Source organism: Lupinus angustifolius, chromosome LG17 (genome assembly GCF_001865875.1).
Source record: "Lupinus angustifolius cultivar Tanjil chromosome LG17, LupAngTanjil_v1.0, whole genome shotgun sequence".
In the NCBI taxonomy this organism is placed as follows: Eukaryota; Viridiplantae; Streptophyta; class Magnoliopsida; order Fabales; family Fabaceae; genus Lupinus; species Lupinus angustifolius.
In genome coordinates, this window is record NC_032025.1 from 5181047 (window position 1) to 5198584 (window position 17538).

At 36.3% G+C, this 17538-nt stretch overlaps 1 protein-coding gene across 1 annotated transcript; it reads right to left on the bottom strand.

The window, feature by feature from the left end:
* On the bottom strand, positions 14 to 6542 carry LOC109330533 (DNA polymerase lambda). The gene is made up of 14 exons (XM_019564750.1): positions 6330 to 6542; positions 6095 to 6232; positions 5042 to 5383; positions 4695 to 4773; positions 4471 to 4601; positions 3900 to 3962; positions 3342 to 3521; positions 3204 to 3257; positions 2706 to 2794; positions 2156 to 2246; positions 1419 to 1499; positions 981 to 1048; positions 386 to 470; positions 14 to 299 (listed from the first exon to the last, which is right to left on the bottom strand). The coding sequence occupies exons 1-14, from the start codon at positions 6432 to 6434 to the stop codon at positions 201 to 203; spliced, it is 1605 nt and encodes a 534-aa protein (XP_019420295.1). The 5' UTR covers positions 6435 to 6542; the 3' UTR covers positions 14 to 200.

Sequence of the window (17538 nt, forward strand, 5' to 3'; positions counted from 1 at the left end):
AGCAACAGCATCTCAAACTTTATCTTTCTTATATTATATAAAAATTCGAATCAGAAAAACAAACCATTTTAGACCCCAAAAAAACTTCATTTTGATATACATCATATTCTACAAGGTGGAATTCCCAGGGCACTAAAATAAAGCAGGGGTCCAGTTTCCTACAGTAAAATATGCATACAGCAAGCTGACACAAACTTTCCCTATAGATTTCTTTCATGTGGTTCAAGCCAAGGAAAGCCCAGGAAATCAAACACCTCTTTTTCTGTATAAAACTTCAAACTTGCACTACCTTTTGCACCCTGCTACATAAATATGCATGATCTAACTTGGCAAGTGATAAAAATTATTAGAATTTCTTGGGAAAGAAAATAAAAAGAATCCACACCCGTTTGCCACCAGAACCCTGAGTAGATGGAAACAACCCTGTATCATCAAGCTTAAATCCTTTAGATTCTGCTAGCAGTCTCAACCTGCATTCAAACACCCCAAAAAAGCACCATTAGTCGCCAACCAACGATGATCAAGAAAATGATGATAAAGATAAATTAGACAGATTTGAATCCATTTATAGAGTAACATGAAGGACGGTGAAATTTAAATAGCAGTCACAATGTTTAAATTGCAGGAAGTGCAGCCATATAACTCACTCTTAGTCTTGACAGCCAATGTTTACGTTCAACGACTTCAGCAATTTTTTATTTATAATTTATACCAAAATGTGTCATTTGGAGAATACTCATGCCCCCACATTTCTGTTTTCTTTTTCTTCTATTGATACTATTAAATATCCATTTCACTTCAGCAAGCATTCATTACATGACTATGTATACATGTGTAATCAAGTAATAAGATAATATCAGAGATACTACTTCAACTTCTTATGAGAAGATATACAAATTATGTTTATGTATTCTTTATGAGAAGTCAAATGGCCAAAACTTGCAAACTGGAAAGTTCAGTGCACAGAGAAGCAACCATACCTCCTATTTAGTACATCATTTCCTGTCCAAGCTACTAGTCCAAAAGCATATATGTCTCTTGGGTATACCTGCAAAAACATTAAAATCAATCATGGGCTACTGAGATGTGCATAACTAAGAAATCTGGATTTAAAAGTTGGCAAAGTAATAAAGGACAACAATCAACATGAAAGAAGGATGATTGCATTTACATTTGTTACCAGTATCCTCTGTTTAACTGCTAACTAAGAATTTGGCTAAGAGAGGAATTGAAGACAATATGAAAATTTTAATAATACTTGCAGTATCATAAAATGAAAAATAAAAGATAGCATTTTGGCTGCACATCTAAACATGTAAAGTACATGTCAGAAGAAAGAAACAAATTCTGGAAACTTAACAATTTTTTAACCCAGTGAGCCTTCATCAGACATTCTATGTAAAGATACCATTTGTCACCTTTAAATCAATACGGTGTCGCAGCTCCCGTCCAGGATAGGTACAAAAACCGAAGTATGTGTCAACACCAGAATCAGTACCCTATGTATACAAGGAAAAGTTAACAATTAAAGCAAACTATCAATAAAAAGAAACATTGCAGAAACATCTACAGATGGATGAGGACATAAAATGATCAAATAGAGATTGATTCGTTCATATGTATATTTAGAAATAGTTACAATTTTTTATAGAAAGATAAGGCTATCTAAAATAGAGGATGAGATAATGAGCTTTTCATAGAAATGAAGTGAAGGTTTATGCCAAATTCTCAGGGTATTATTACCAACAATAAATAAATGCTGGCTCCTGATTTAAGATTAGTAATTTTTAATGTTAACATCTTCCTGAAAGAGTGAAAGTTATCCATCTAAGCTCTAAATAGTTATGATCATAAATGAGAGAAAAAATATTTGGCCCACCTTACTCATTTTCTCCACAAAGCTGATCATTTCAAAATTCACATACCACTTGGAAGTATCAAGTAGCAGCATATCATATGCAATCAATTAAAAACAAAAATTGTAATCTTATGATTATGAATTGTTTAACCAATAGAATATTTTTCAAACACGTCCAACAATGTGGAGAAAATGAGCTTAAACTACTAATTATAACTCAAGAAACCGTGTTTTGCAGGAAAGCTTAATCTGTCAATAAAAATGCAATGCGCAGACAACAAGAATATGTAATAATACCTCTTCACTGTGAGTACTGAAAATTAAATCTTCTCTCACAAAATTCATATCCTTCAACTGCTTTACAAATTTTGGCAAAAACCCTTTGTGACTGCAAACATAAACAAATCAAGAAGTGTCCACAAGCCAAAGAAAAGGGAGAACTGCAGTATGATGGCCAAAAACCTTCTGCTTCCAACAGCATGAGTAAAGGGATTGTAATAACAATTCTATGTTTATGTATTCTTCTAATAATGGAAATGAAAGGAAAACACACAAAACTTTGGAACATATCCGACTGAAAAATTACTACTTACAGCATTAATAAAATATAACCAGGAAAAAATATAGCCGGAAAGAAATTTACAAAATAAAATATTATACTATTTTAGAATTACCATTTACTACACTTGAACTTATATTTTGCACAAAATTAAATGAGAAAGCACTAAAATTGGCATGGATATGATATTCGGAGAAAAATACTGTTGTTGGAATTTGAAACCACCTCCACTAAACTGCAATTTTTCTTCAAAGTTGAATTAAGCTGACGAGATAAAAAAATTCATACCTAGTTCCATCAGGATGTGTTATAATGATATCAATATCTCCACATGTAGCTTTCCCACGCCTATAAGATCCCCCGCAAACGATAACAACCTAAACAAAATAATGGCGCTATAACTAAGTTTTCAGTGTCATGTTTTAATTAAAATTTAAAATTGAGGGAGCAACAAAACAATCCATGTGTTGATTCTTGGAAGTCATATAAAAATTATCTGCAGTCTATAACTGATAGAATGAACTGAAATTCACTAATTCAGAAAGCATAAGATTCTAAAATGGGGGATCCCCAAAAGTTTCTAAATGTGAATTGCAACAGTTTTGTAAAATATGATTATTACAAGATAGATGCCAGAATTTGTAGATAAATCCAGTTTGAAATTAGCTACTGCATGCACGCACAAGTTCACACACAGGTTTCATGTGACAGATTATTATTAGACATTCATAGCAAAATAGAAAACTCGTATCAATCTCAGTCCATCCAGAATTTAGTAGTGCTCACCCCAGGCAAAACATCTTCCCCGACTTTCTGCAAAATGTGTTCCATCTCTTGTACCTATCAAATTAAGAGAGTATGAAATGATTTTGGATAAGATAAAACGGCTCTGTGCAATAATATACACAAGCAGTATTTGAAGACCTCATCGCGTGGAATCCGTTGCATGATATCATCAAAGTATTTCAACCCTAACATTTGTGCATTTGTAAGTGAATTGTCATTCCTCAGATCATCTAATGTACGGTGTCCTTTCTCATACAATTTCAGTGCTGTGGCTGGACCTATGCCCCATACTTCTCCAAATAACGATATTGTTCGAACCTATAATAATTAAATTAATGAGAAAGAAGAGGAGGCAACAAAATTGCAATAAAAGAGTCAAAATATGCAGAAGAATTATTACCACAAACAATATCAAGCATTTTTAATTTTCACACATGGACACACCAAATAATTGAGATAATAATTACAAGATCATAGGTGTATTTTTTCTTTTTTCATATAGCAACTGAACATTCATTACGTATATGCAAATAATAGAGTACTGATTAGACAGGAGTGAAAAACAACCCTGTATGGATCATGGATAAAAATGCAAACACAATCATACAAAGATTATGGACGAAACTAAAATACGAACGGTCAAGCTAATTTTTCCCCCTTGGATCTCAAAGTAATCAGGGTTAACGCTTACAATACCTTCTCATCAGTTTCAAAATGTTCCAATTTGGATAACTTCTCAGTAGTTATTATCTCCTGAATCTGCACATAGTAATCACAATTGCATGTGTTGTTATCTGACCAAAAGTACAGGAGAGTGCTAAACCATTACATTTTCTATCACTTTTTTGCTTTTTTTCACATTTTGTCATAGATCATGAACTCTATTAGTCTAACAAACTTTGTGGAGAATTGAATAATTACAGCTCACAAAGGTTAACTGATACTCAATCTGTCATTCTAGATGGATTTTTATTCTCACCATATGCACAAAACAATATGCACCATTATTCTCAAAATAATAAATGACAAACATGAGGATGTCAGACAAGTTAAACAAAATATGCTAGCTGATTTTATTCCAATAGAGACAGCCATAATTTTAGATGAGGTCATAAGAACAATAAAGATATTAGCAACAAAGATTTAGAAACTAAAGATATATATTATCATTCAAAGTAAAGTACCAGCATATAGAAGAACATGAAGAACAGTCTAAGATAGGAGCCACTTAATAAAGGTAGAATGTCTAGTCACATAGTTCACTTACATGATCTTTCATTGATTTTCCAATTGACGGCAGGTCTTTTATTTGGTCAGCATTTTCAATCTTAAATGGCAACTTCTCAATCACTGCAATAGCCTTGTAATAGCTAAACGACCTCCGGTCATCACCCAATGCTTTCAAATAACACATTATCACAATAAAAAAGTTCCATAGTAAAAAATAAATTATATCTTTTAAAAATATATGTATTGTAATATGAGCCTTACCTCTATATATGTTCACAAGTTTCCCAAATATTTCTGTTATGTTCTTGTTTAGATCAGGGGGACAATATGACAAGGATGACTGCAAAGTTGTCCCTTAGTTAGAAGAGTTTCAACAAGATAAAGGCATAAAAACTCAGTATAGGTTTAAAAATAAACCATATTACCAAACATGTGGGCTTCAAATACAGACACACACTCTGCGCAGTGCGCACACACACATTATGCATATCATATGAAGGTTGACAACATATTCAAATGAGGTATTGTGTTTGTATTCTATTCATAGGAGTCAGAAGAATGTTCCACTAAAAAAATACTCATGAAATTATCTTAAACAGCAGGCTTACATCATTTTCAGTATCAAGATGTTGAGGTCTTGTGTTTGCATAACTTAAATTGTCAACTTCACCATGACTGGTTGACATGCTTGTTGATGAAAATGGACCATTTTCTCTTCTATCTTTGTTATTTTTAAGGTTTACAATTTCCGTATCCTCGGAAGCTGTTTTCATCTTTTTATTCTGTAATTGCTGAGCATCGCTAGAGATGTTCTCATTACCTGGCTCAGGATCTAACGACTTATCAGGTATATGTTCACCTTGAGGATCCAATCTCAGCACATACATATCCTGACATAGTTTCTCCCCAGATTTCAAGCTGTCCTCAAGCCATTGATACTGGAGGGCTGTCTGCATCAAGCATGAATAACCAAACAAGTTAAGGTATAAAAGAACATTCTGTTCAACAACAAAAAACCTAGTAGTCGATGAACTTCATAGGTGATTGTAATGCAAACAAAATTATCAAGTACTAATTTCAGTCTGTACAAGTCGAGATACAAGTACAAGATAAAAAGACTTAAAAGAAGCAACTCAAAACAAGAGTAAGCACTTCAAATACTACTAGAGTAAATGTTCAATTTGGCCCTCCTAAGTTATAAGCAACATCACATTGGTCTTTTTTGCCCTTGCCAGCCACCCTTTGGACGGGGAGCGGTACTGCAGCTGTGGCTCAAGAAATGTCTTTTCCAGGAATCGAACCTCAACCTTCAGCCTTGTAGGATACTTGGGGTCTAACTTTTCCTAACTCCTTATTGGTACATTGTCTTCTATTTATAAATACATTAATTTGATCTTCCAAAAGATATAAATAAAATCATATTGGTCCTTCACTTTCACTTTTTCACCACCACATTTTGACATCAAAGATGAGTGTTAATTACTAATTTATCACTGAAGGGCCAATGTGATCTCACTAACAAAAAAGGATCAACATAATGCCCTATATATATATATTTGGAAGGCTAAATTTGACTTGAGTTATCTTTTACTCCCCAATGAAACTATCATAATTCATATACTTATCATAAGTAGAGGAAGTTAAAAGTTGAAATGACTAACCCCTTTAAAACGTGACAAACGTTCCTTGTCAAATTCATTGAAAAGGGTATCAGAGTCCATTGCAAAAACATGAGTGACACGTTTAGATAATCGATCCTCTATGACAGCTCCCATTTGCATCAACCTCTGCTTCCAAATCTTAAAAAATAGAAAAAAGAAATTAAAATCGAAAAAGAAACAAACTTTGGAATTTGAAAAAGGGTATATGAGGAAAAGCGGTTGAAGAAGTAAGTACTTGGAAACGTCGAGGTTGAACTCTATTGGGGACCAAAAAGACGAACATTCCGGAAAACATTCCATCAGATTGTGAAGAGAGACTATGTTTATTTGTTGGCGCCATTTCTGTGCGGATTTTGTTTCCACGTTTTGTTCTGTTGGGACTTGGGTGCAATTCATCACTGTCACCATGTGGTTCAAGATGCACGTGCACGACACATGGCTAGAGAGAGGATAGTGACTCAACAACAGGAATTTTTGTTTTAAAACAGTTATCTTGCTTTTTCACTATTATCATCCTTCAACAATTATAGTTCCTCATGATCAATTTAACTATGAACTTAAAATTTAATTAGAGGATTATATAAAAAAAAATATCTATAAATGTTGATCAAGTTTTTAATTTTTTCCTTGCTGCTATAATTTCTTTTATCTGGATTTTTATGTTTTAATCCATAGTTATAATGTGATTAATGTCATATCTAACACAATATTAATGGCTGGTATGACTAAATGTGATATTATAGTTGTTAACGCAAAAGTTTTGATTTACTTGCGTGCCCTCTTCCTGAGCAGATATTCATGCAGTTTCATCTCTTATTGACCTGCCTTAGAAATGTGTAATGAATCTACCACCTGGTACTGCACATGGGAGGGCTGATTCAGCAAAGGAAAGAGAAAAAGGGAAGTTAGTTACAGCCAAACCAGAAAATGTGAGTGTGAGGAAAAGTATCAGAGTGCATATGCCCAATAGGAGAATGAGGGATTTTGTGTGAGAGTTGTTATAAAAGGGGAGGAATATTCATCGTAAGGGTAGGAAAAATATGTGGAGTATCTTTTCTCTCTTCCCCTGACTAATTCTCTCTATGCCTTCTTCTATCTGTCATTTCTTATTCCAATTACTTCACAATCAGTGTACTACTCCTCTAAGTTGTAACTAGTGGAGAGTTGATTTCATTTTCTAAAAGCAATATATACATATTGTTACTGCACTTTATTTCATTGGTGCTTTCATTATCATCATGGCTGAGAACACACGTTTGAAAGATCTCCAAGCAGAGGTCAAAAGAAATGCAAACATTGTTGACAAAAATTATATTGACCTACAGTCAAAAATGGACAATATACAATTGGCAAATGACTCCAAATTTCAGCAAATCACAGATGCCTTGACAACCTTGTTGCATCGTCAAACAACATCTCAAGGGTCTCACCATGGTGTTTCGAACTCATCTAAACTGCCATTTCAGGTACGTTCAGTTAAGCTGGATTTTCCTCGCTTTGATGGGGAAAATGTACGGGATTGGATTTTTCGAGGTGAACAATTCTTTGATTATTATGAAACGCCTGATCATGATCGTTTAACCATTGCTTCCGTTCATCTAGATCAAGATGTGATTCCATGGTTCCAAATGATGCAATGAATTACTCCATTTCATTCGTGGCGGGTTTTCAAAACAGCTTTGGAGATGGATTTTGGTCCTTCTGTGTATGAGTGTCCTAGATCCATTTTGTTTAAACTAATGCAAACTGGCACTGTGGGGGAATATGTTAAGAATAGAGCACAATGTGGAAGCACATGATTGAATTGAGAACAAAAGAGAAGCAAGTAAAGGATAAAGAAAATAACACACAAGATTTAACGTGGAAAAACCCCTCAGTGTGAGAGGAAAAAAACCACGGGAGATCAAGAGCAAAATTCCACTATGTAAAAAAGAAGAGTACAAGAAATCCTCTTATAATGATGAGGACAAATGACATTATTTTTTCTCACAAATACTCTCTCAAATGAAAGAGATGTTGTGTGTTGTTTTCTTTATCCTTTACTTACTTCTCTTTTGTTCTCAATTGATTCAATCATGTGCTTCTGCATTGTGCTCTATCCTTAACAAGTGGAATCAGAGCTCTTACTAAATTGAGAATTTCAAAATGTCTGCAAAATTTGACATTGAGAAGTTTGATGGCAAAATTAGCTTTTCTATTTGGCGAGTCCAAATGAGGGCCGTTCTTATCCAGAGCGGATTAAAGAAAGCTTTAGATGGGAAATCAAAGAAACCAGTTTCCATGACCGCTGATCAATGGGACGAGTTGGATGAAAAGGCGCTTTCAACAATTCAACTTTGTTTGTCGAAGGAGGTTCTTCGTGAGGTTGCCAATGAAGAAACCGCTGCGGCTTTGTGGCTGAAGTTAGAAACTTTATACATGACCAAGAGCCTCGCAAACAAGCTTCGTCTCAAAGAACGGTTATACACCATTCGTATGGTTGAAGGTACTCCTATTCAAACTCATCTTGATGAGTTTAATTCTATTATTATGGATATGCAAAATATTGATATTAATATTGAAGATGAAGACAAAGCTGTTTTGTTGGTTGTCTCTTTACCTTCTACCTATAAGCACTTCAAAGAAATCATGTTGTATGGAAATAATGATACCTTATCCTTTGAAGATGTTAAATCTAATTTATTGTCCAAAGAAAAATTTGATCTTGAAGTTAATTCTGTGGACAAGGGTGAGGGCTTAAGTGTTCGAGGTAGAACTCAAGAGAAAGGGAGTACCAATTATAAAAAGTTCAGATCCAAATCCAGAGGTCGCAAATCCAACAAAACTTGTCGCTATTGCAAGAAACCGGGGCATGACATTCCTGATTGTTTTATCTTAAAGAAAAAACAAGAAAAACAAGATAAGGGAAAATTTCAACAATCCTCTGAAGCTGCTAATATTGAAGCCAATTCTGACGGTGATATTCTTTTATCTGTTGTCTCTTATAATAATAGGAGTAAAACAGAATGGATTCTTGATTCTGGATGTACTTTTCATATGTGTCCTTATAAGGACTTATTCACCACTTTTGAACATGTTGACAGTGGTGTTGTTTTGATGGGCAATGATACCCAATGCAAAGTTGCAGGAATAGGTACTATTCAGATCAAGGCTCATGACGGTGTTGTCAGAACCTTGGCTAATGTCCGCTATATTCCAGATTTGAAGCGGAACTTAATTTCTCTTGGCACCCTAGAGTCTCTCGGGTGTAGGTATTCAGCTGAAGGTGGAGTTCTAAAGGTATTGAAAGGTGCTATGGTATTATTGAAAGCTAACCGGATTGGTAGTTTATATGTCTTGCAAGGTTCTGTTGTGACAGGTTCAACAGCTGTATCTTCTTCAATGCATGATAATGACATTACCAAATTATGGCACATGCGCCTGGGCCATATGAGTGAAAAAGGTATGCACCTTCTAAGCAAACAAGGTCATCTTGGTAAACATGGCATTGGTAAATTGGATTTTTGTAAACATTGTGTTTTTGGGAAACAGAAAAAGGTTAGTTTCTCCACTGCAACTCACCGTACCAAAGGTATTCTTGATTATATTCATTCTGACCTTTGGGGGCCTTCTAAATTTCCTTCTCATGGAGGATGTCGCTATATGATGACCATCATTGATGATTTTTCTCGCAAAGTTTGGGTTTATTTTCTGCAGCATAAAAATGAGACTTTCTCCACTTTCAAGAAGTGGAAAACTCTTGTTGAAACCCAGACAGGGAAGAAAGTGAAGAAGCTTAGAACAGACAATGGATTAGAGTTCTGCAATGGTGATTTTAATGAGTTCTGCACAAAAAATGGTATTGCTAGACACAAAACTATTCCAAGAAATCCTCAACAAAATGGTGTTGCAGAACGGATGAACAGGACTCTACTTGAGAGAGTTCGTTGTATGCTCTCAAATGCTGGGTGATGGCATTGGCGTGAATTTTGGGCTGAAGCAGCATCTACTGCTTGTTACCTGGTTAATCGTTCTCCACATTCAGCACTTGATTTCAAAATCCCAGAAGAAATTTGGTCAGGTAATCCTGTTGATTATTCTAACTTAAGAATCTTTGGATGTCCTCCTTCTGCACATGTTAATGATGGTAAATTAGCTCCAAGAGCTGTTGAGTGCATATTTCTTGGTTATGCATCTGAGTCTAAAGGATGTCGCCTATGGTATTCTGATGCAAAGTCACGGAAATTAATTCTTAGCAGAGATGTGACTTTTAATGAGATGCATTTTTATCTTCTGGAAAACAATGTATTGTGTCTTCTTATACTAGTACAGGTAATCTGCAGGGTACTAGCGAGAAGGTGGAGTTGATAGTGAAACCTACAGTTCCTAATGTTGATGTTCCATCTTCCTCTACAAATCAATCTAGCATTGATGATCATTATGTTGATTGTGATGACAGTACAACTTCTCCTATTCATCAGCAAGAAGATGATTATTGTATTGCTCGAGACAGAACCAGAAGACTAATTAAAAGGCCAGCTAGATACACTGATGGTGATAATTTAATTGCTTATGCATTGTCAGTTGCACAAGAGGTAAATGATGATGTTGAACCTGCCAGCTATACAGAAGCTGTTTCTTGTGTTGATTCGTCACAGTGGCTAGTGGCTATGAATGAAGAGATTGAAAGTCTTCATAAGAATGGTACTTGGGCTTTGACAGAGCTTCCCGAAGGCAAACGACCATTACGATGTAAATGGATCTATAAGAAGAAAGACAGTATTCCCGGGGTTGAAGATCCAAGATGCAAAGAACGACTAGTTGTTAAAGGTTTTAATCAAAAGGAATGTATTTTCTTTAATGAGATATTCTCACCTGTTGTTCGTCATACTTCTATTCGTGTTTTGCTTGCTTTTGTTGCTTTATTTGATTTGGAGTTGGAGCAACTTGATGTAAAGACAGCTTTTCTACATGGAGAGCTGGAAGAAGAAATTTACATGGAACAACCTGAAGGATTTATTGTTCCTGATAAGGAGCATCTTGTCTGTCGATTGAAGAAATCATTATATGGCCTTAAGCAAGCTCCCAGACAATGGTACATGAGGTTTGATTCTTTTATGATTGGGCAAGGTTATTGCAGGAGTCAATTTGATGACTGTATTTATTTCCAGAAATTTCCAAATGAATCATTCATATACTTGTTACTGTATGTTGATGATATGCTAATTGCTTCACGTGACAAGTCTTTGATCCGGAAATTGAAAATTCAACTCAATAATGAGTTTGAGATGAAAGAATTAGGTGCAGCCAAGAAAATTCTTGGTATGGAGGTTCACAGGGATCGTCAAGCTGGTAAATTGTTTTTATCCCAAGAGAAATATATTGAAAGAGTGCTTGAAAGGTTTAATATGAATAATTGTAAACCTGTTTCTACTCCACTTGCTGCACATTTCAAGTTATCTTTAGATCTTTGCCCACATACAGAGGAAGAGATGGAGCGTATGTCACATATTCCTTATGCTAGTGCAGTTGGTAGTCTTATGTATGCTATGGTGTGCACTAGACCTGATTTAGCATATGCTGTTAGCATGGTAAGTCGATATATGCATAATCCTGGAAAGGATCATTGGAGTGCTGTAAAATGGATTTTTCGGTATCTAAAAGGTACTTCTGGTATTGGCTTGGTATTTGACAGAAACAAGGCTACAACTGATGACGTTGTAGGTTATGTTGATTCGGATTATGGTGGTGATATTGACAGAAGGAGGTCTCTTTCTGGTTACATCTTTACTCTCTGTAATAGTGCTATTAGCTGGAAAGCTACTCTTCAGTCCATTGCTGCATTGTCTACGACTGAAGCAGAATATATTTCAGCAACGGAGGGTGTGAAGGAGGCTATTTGGCTCCGAGGTTTGGTAAATGAACTTGGTCTAATACAGGGTGTTCTTACAGTGTTTTGTGATAGTCAAAGTGCTATTCATTTGACCAGGAATAATCGTTATCATGACAAGACCAAACACATTACAAGACAACGTCACTTTATCCGAGATATTGTTGCTATTGGTGAAATTATGGTGGAAAAGATTCACACATCAGAGAATCCAGCAGATATACTTACCAAGCCACTTCCGAATACCAAGTTCCAACTTTGCTTGGACTTGGTTGGTCTCTACAGCACTTGAGTGCCCTTCGGGGCATTATTTGGTTTCCAAGCATACAATGCTTCATATCCAAGATACTAAGACTTTGCTTGCCTATAAAAGGACACATATAAAGAGCTTCAAAATCATCTTCACAACACACAACATCTCTTTCATTTACACATATATTGTGAGTGCATTCTTGGTGAGAATTCTTGGTGAGAATTCTTGTTCCATTTGAGAGAGTATTTGTGAGAAAAAATATTGTCATTTGTCCTCATCATTATAAGAGGATTTCTTGTACTCTTCTTTTTTACATAGTGGAATTTTGCTCTTGATCGCCCGTGGTTTTTTTCCTCTCACACTGAGGGGTTTTTCCACGTTAAATCTTGTGTGTTATTTTCTTTATCCTTTACTTGCTTCTCTTTTGTTCTCAATTGATTCAATCCTGTGCTTCCGCATTGTGCTCTAACCTTAACAAGTATTTTGATTAGTTTGAGTCCTTAAATGTTTTAAACGTTTAAATTTAACACTGTGGGGGAATATTATTTGGAATTTACAACATTAGCAAATAGAGTGGATGGTTTGAGCGCTGAGCGTTAATGTATTGTTTCCTTAGCAGTCTAAAGGAGGATATTTGCCGAAATGTAAGAGCCATGTGTCCTACTAACTTGGCCAGAGCTGTAGCATTAGCCAAACTGTTTGAAGAAAGGTATGAACCACACTCCAAACCCAAATTCCCACATAACCAGGCCAGAACCTCCAACACAAATCCACCCACTCAAAAATACATTCCCAAAGCAATCCAACCACCATTATTACCTACACCCAATACCAAACCAATGCCTCCACACCAAAATAATCCAAAAATTAAATATATCTCACCAGCTGAAATGCAAGTTAGGAGGGATAAAGGGTTATGTTATTGGTGTGATGAAAATTTTTCCTTCAACCACAAATATCCCAACAAGTACCTCATGATGTTACAATTAATAGATGATACTGATCTTGGGGAAGAGAGTGAACAATCTCACATGGTCGTTGATACTACTGAGATGCCACAAAGAGAACATCACTTATCTCTTAATGCCATGAGGGGTTTCCATGGTGTTGGCACTATCCGGTTTACTGGTCAAATTGGTAACATCACAGTGCAGATTTTGGTGGATGGGGGGCAGTTCTGAAAGTTCTCTACAACCCAGAATTGCCAAACTCCTTAAGTTCCCAATTGAATCCAAGCCCAATTTTAGCTTCTTGGTTGGAAATGGACAAATCATGGAAACTGAAGGATGGGTTAGGAAATTTCCCATTAATATTCAAGGGCATGAATTGGTAGTTCTTGTATATTTATTGCCGATTTCAGGAGCTGATCTTATTTTGGGTTCACCTTGGCTAGCCACTCTAGGGCCTCATGTTGCGAATTATGCTGCTCTAACACTCAAAATTTTCCACCAAGACCACTTTATTACACTGATAAGAGATGTTTCAGATACTCCTACCCCTTATCACCTTCACCAACTCAACATATTATATAATACTAGTGCTGTTGCTGAGAGTTTTGCTATCCAAATGATAAAAAATGATTGTCATGAGGATATTCTCGTTGAATTGCCTGTGGTTGTTGCTCCAGAAATAGCTACTTTGCTGCATAGGTTTCTTGTGGTTTTCCAAACCCCTACAGGGTTGCCTCCTACTCGAGATCAGAACCATGCTATCCCTTTACATCTGCACACCAGACCTGTTAAAGTGTGGTCATATCAGTACCCACATAGTCAAAAAGAGCAAATTGAGCATATGGTCCAAGAGATGTTAGCACAAGGCATCATACAACCAAGCACTAGTCCTTTTTCATCCCTTATTGTCTTGGTCAAGAAGAAAGATGGCCAATGAAGGTTTTGTACGGATTATAGAGCTCTCAATGCTACCACTATCAAGGATAATTTTCCTATACCCACAGTGGATGAATTATTGGATGAACTTTTTGGGGCTAAGTATTTTTCTAAGTTGGATCTTCGCTCCGGTTATCATCAAATTTTAGTCTGCCAAGAGGGTCGATATAAGACTGCTTTTCGGACTCTTCTTGGTCATTATGAATGGTTGGTTATGCCTTTTTGCCTCACAAATGCACCAGCTACCTTCCAATGTTTGATGAACACAATTTTTAAGAATGAGTTGAGGAAGTTTGTCTTGTTTTTTTTATGATATACTTGTCTATAGCCCTTCATGGTCTGATCATTTGAGTCATTTAGAATCAGTATTGCCGACATTACAGTAACACGTATTATTTGCTAGATTGTCCAAGTGTTCATTTGGATTACTTGAGGTAGAGTACTTGGGACATAAAGTCTCTGGAGCTGGAGTGGCAATGGAAGAAAGGAAGGTCCAGGCTGTGTTAGATTGGCCGAAACCTACCACTATCAAACAGTTACGCGGGTTCCTTGGTTTCACGGGTTATTATAGACGATTTATAAAATTATATGCCGCTTTAGCAGGTCCATTAACTGATTTGCTAAAAAAAGAGGCTTTCTGTTGGACTGAAGCTACCGAGCACGCTTTCCACAAGCTGAAACAGGCTATTACAACAGCCCCTGTGTTGACGCTGCTAGATTTTACTCACCCTTTTGTGTTAGAAACCGATGCATCATGCATTGGAGTTGGTGTTGTGCTAAGTCAAGAAGGGCACCCAATTGCATATTTCTCCAAGAAATTGGCCCCAAGAATGCAAAAATAGTCCGCCTACACCAGGGAGTTGCTAGCTATAACAGAGGCATTGGCTAAATTTAGGCACTACTTGTTAGGACACAAGTTTATCATCAGAACTGATCAAAAAAGCTTGAAAGGCCTATTGGACTAGTCTCTACAAACTCCTGAACAACAAGCATGGTTGCATAAATTCATTGGGTATGATTTTCACATTGAATACAAGCCAATGAAGGATAATCTTGCAGCAGATGCCCTGTCTAGAGTGTTCTATATGGCGTGGTAAGAAATAAAATATCACTTGCTTGATGAATTGAAGAATGCAGTATTGCATAATGAACAACTGCAACACATCATTAAGGAATGCCAACGTGCTCCTCACTCTGATTCTCCATATCATGTCAAAGAAGACCTCTTATATTGGAAGGGGAAATTGGTGCTCCCTTCTGACAGCCCTATTATCCAACAAGTGTTAGGAGAGTATCATAGTTCCCCAATTGGTGGTGATACTGGAATTGCAAGGACAGTGGCTAGAGTTTCCGCAAAATTTTATTGGCCTCAGCTCCGTGATGATGTCAAGGAGTTTGTCCGAACATGCACCATTTGTCAAAAAGCCAATTATGAAAATGTTGTACTTGCGGGCCTCTTGCAACCACTACCTATTCCTGAACAGGTATGGGAAGATGTGGCTATGGATTTTATCACTAAACTGCCCAACTCTAATGGATTTACTGTTATTATGGTGGTGATTGATAGATTAACTAAATACAGTCACTTTGTGGCAATGAAATCGGACTACTCTAGCAAGAGTGTGGCTGACGCTTTTATGCTACATATTGTTAAGTTACATGGTGTTCCCAAGTCTTTTATTTCTGATAGAGATAAGGTATTCACTAGTGGCTTTTGGCAGCAACTATTCAAACTCCAAGGAACTACTTTGGCTATGAGTTCCGCTTATCATCCTCAAACAGATGGACAACTGAGGCTCTCAATAAGTGTTTGGAGATGTATTTACGGTGTTTTACCTTTGATAATCCAAAAGCCTGGGCTAAACTTTTAACTTGGGCTGAATTTTGGTACAATACTTCTTTCCATACTAGTTTGGAAATGACACCATTTCAGGCATTGTATGGCAGAGAACCACTGCCACTAATTCGATATAAGGCCAACTCACAAGACTCTCCAACAGTGCAGGAAGTGTTGGGCAATAGGGAATTATTGTTGGAACAGTTGAAAGGCAATTTAGCCAAAGCACAAACAACAATGAAATTTCATGCTGACAAGAAGCGTCAAGATAGACAGTTTCAAGTTGGAGATGAATTACTAGTTAAACTTCAACCATATAGACAACATTCGGCAGCTCTAAGGAAGAATCATAAATTGTCTATGCCATACTTTGGTCCATTCACAGTGCTGAAAAAATTGGACAGGTGGCCTATAAATTACAGCTTCCTCCAGAAGCAAAGATTCACATGATATTCCATGTGTCTCAACTTAAACAATTTCAGGGGAGGGTTACAGTGCCATACTTGCCACTGCCTCTTACAACATCTGAATTAGGACCAATATTATGCCCTGCAATAGTGCTTGCCACTCGCACAATTGTCAAAGGCTCTGTTTCAGTTGATCAAATACTCATTCAATGGAAAGGTTGCAATGCATCAGAGGCTACTTGGGAAGATGTTGCTCATATTCGAGTAAGTTATCCACATTTCAACCTTACGGACAAGGTCTCTTTTAAAGGGGCAGACAATGTAATGAATCTACCACTTGGCACTGCACATGGGAGGGCTGATTCAACAAAGGAAAGAGGAAAAGGGAAGTTAGTTACAGTCAAACAAGAAAATGTGAGTGTGAGGAAAAACAGCAGAATGCATATGCCCAATAGAAGAATGAGTGTGATTTTGTGTGAGAGTTGTTATAAAAGTGGAGGAATATTCGTTGTAAGAGTAGGAAAATATGTGGAGTATCTTTTCTCTCTTCCCCTGACTAATTCTCTCTATGTCTTCTTCTATCTGTCATTTCTTATTCCAATTATTTTACAATCAGTGTACTACTCCTCTAAGTTGTAACTAGTGGAGAGTTGATTTCATTTTCTAAAAGCAATATATACATACTATTACTGCACTTTATTTCAGAATGAGTGCCCAACTTCATTTCCTTAATACTATATGTCGAATGAACTTCTAACTTCTCTTCATCTTTTAAGGTAAGGTTATTGGGAGATAGAGGGAAAGTCCTCTTCAAGCCCTTTTATAAATAATTTTGGGCACCTTGGTTATGTCATCCATGTTTTGTTTTTTCTAGAAAGGATGTGGTTACTTCAGCAAAGACGGCAAGTGGTGAAGCATAATACGTTTAAATTAGGTCAATTAATAAAATTTCTTATTTTTCTCCTCCACATGAAAATATATAATAATGGGATGTTTATTGAAAACATATCAAAAACAAATGTATACATATCGTTATCCAATACGAGAGGTTTCATTTGTAGGTTAAATAGATCCTCATTCCTCACTTAGGTAATCAGTGAAAAAAATCCCAATGGCTTATTGGAAGTTGATTTTGAACGGAAAAGAAGGGAAATGAGAGGTTTAGAAGTCATAAAATATACTTGTGAGATGA

Coding starts and splice junctions, on each gene's coding strand:
- LOC109330533 (XM_019564750.1), bottom strand. CDS start 6,434: ATGGCGCCAACAAATAAACATAGTCTCTCTTCACAATCTGATGGAATG. Junction 5,384..6,094: donor GTTTGTCACGTTTTAAAGGG/GTTAGTCATTTC, acceptor TGCTTGATGCAG/ACAGCCCTCCAGTATCAATG. Junction 1,049..1,418: donor GACACCGTATTGATTTAAAG/GTGACAAATGGT, acceptor ATGTTTTTGCAG/GTATACCCAAGAGACATATA.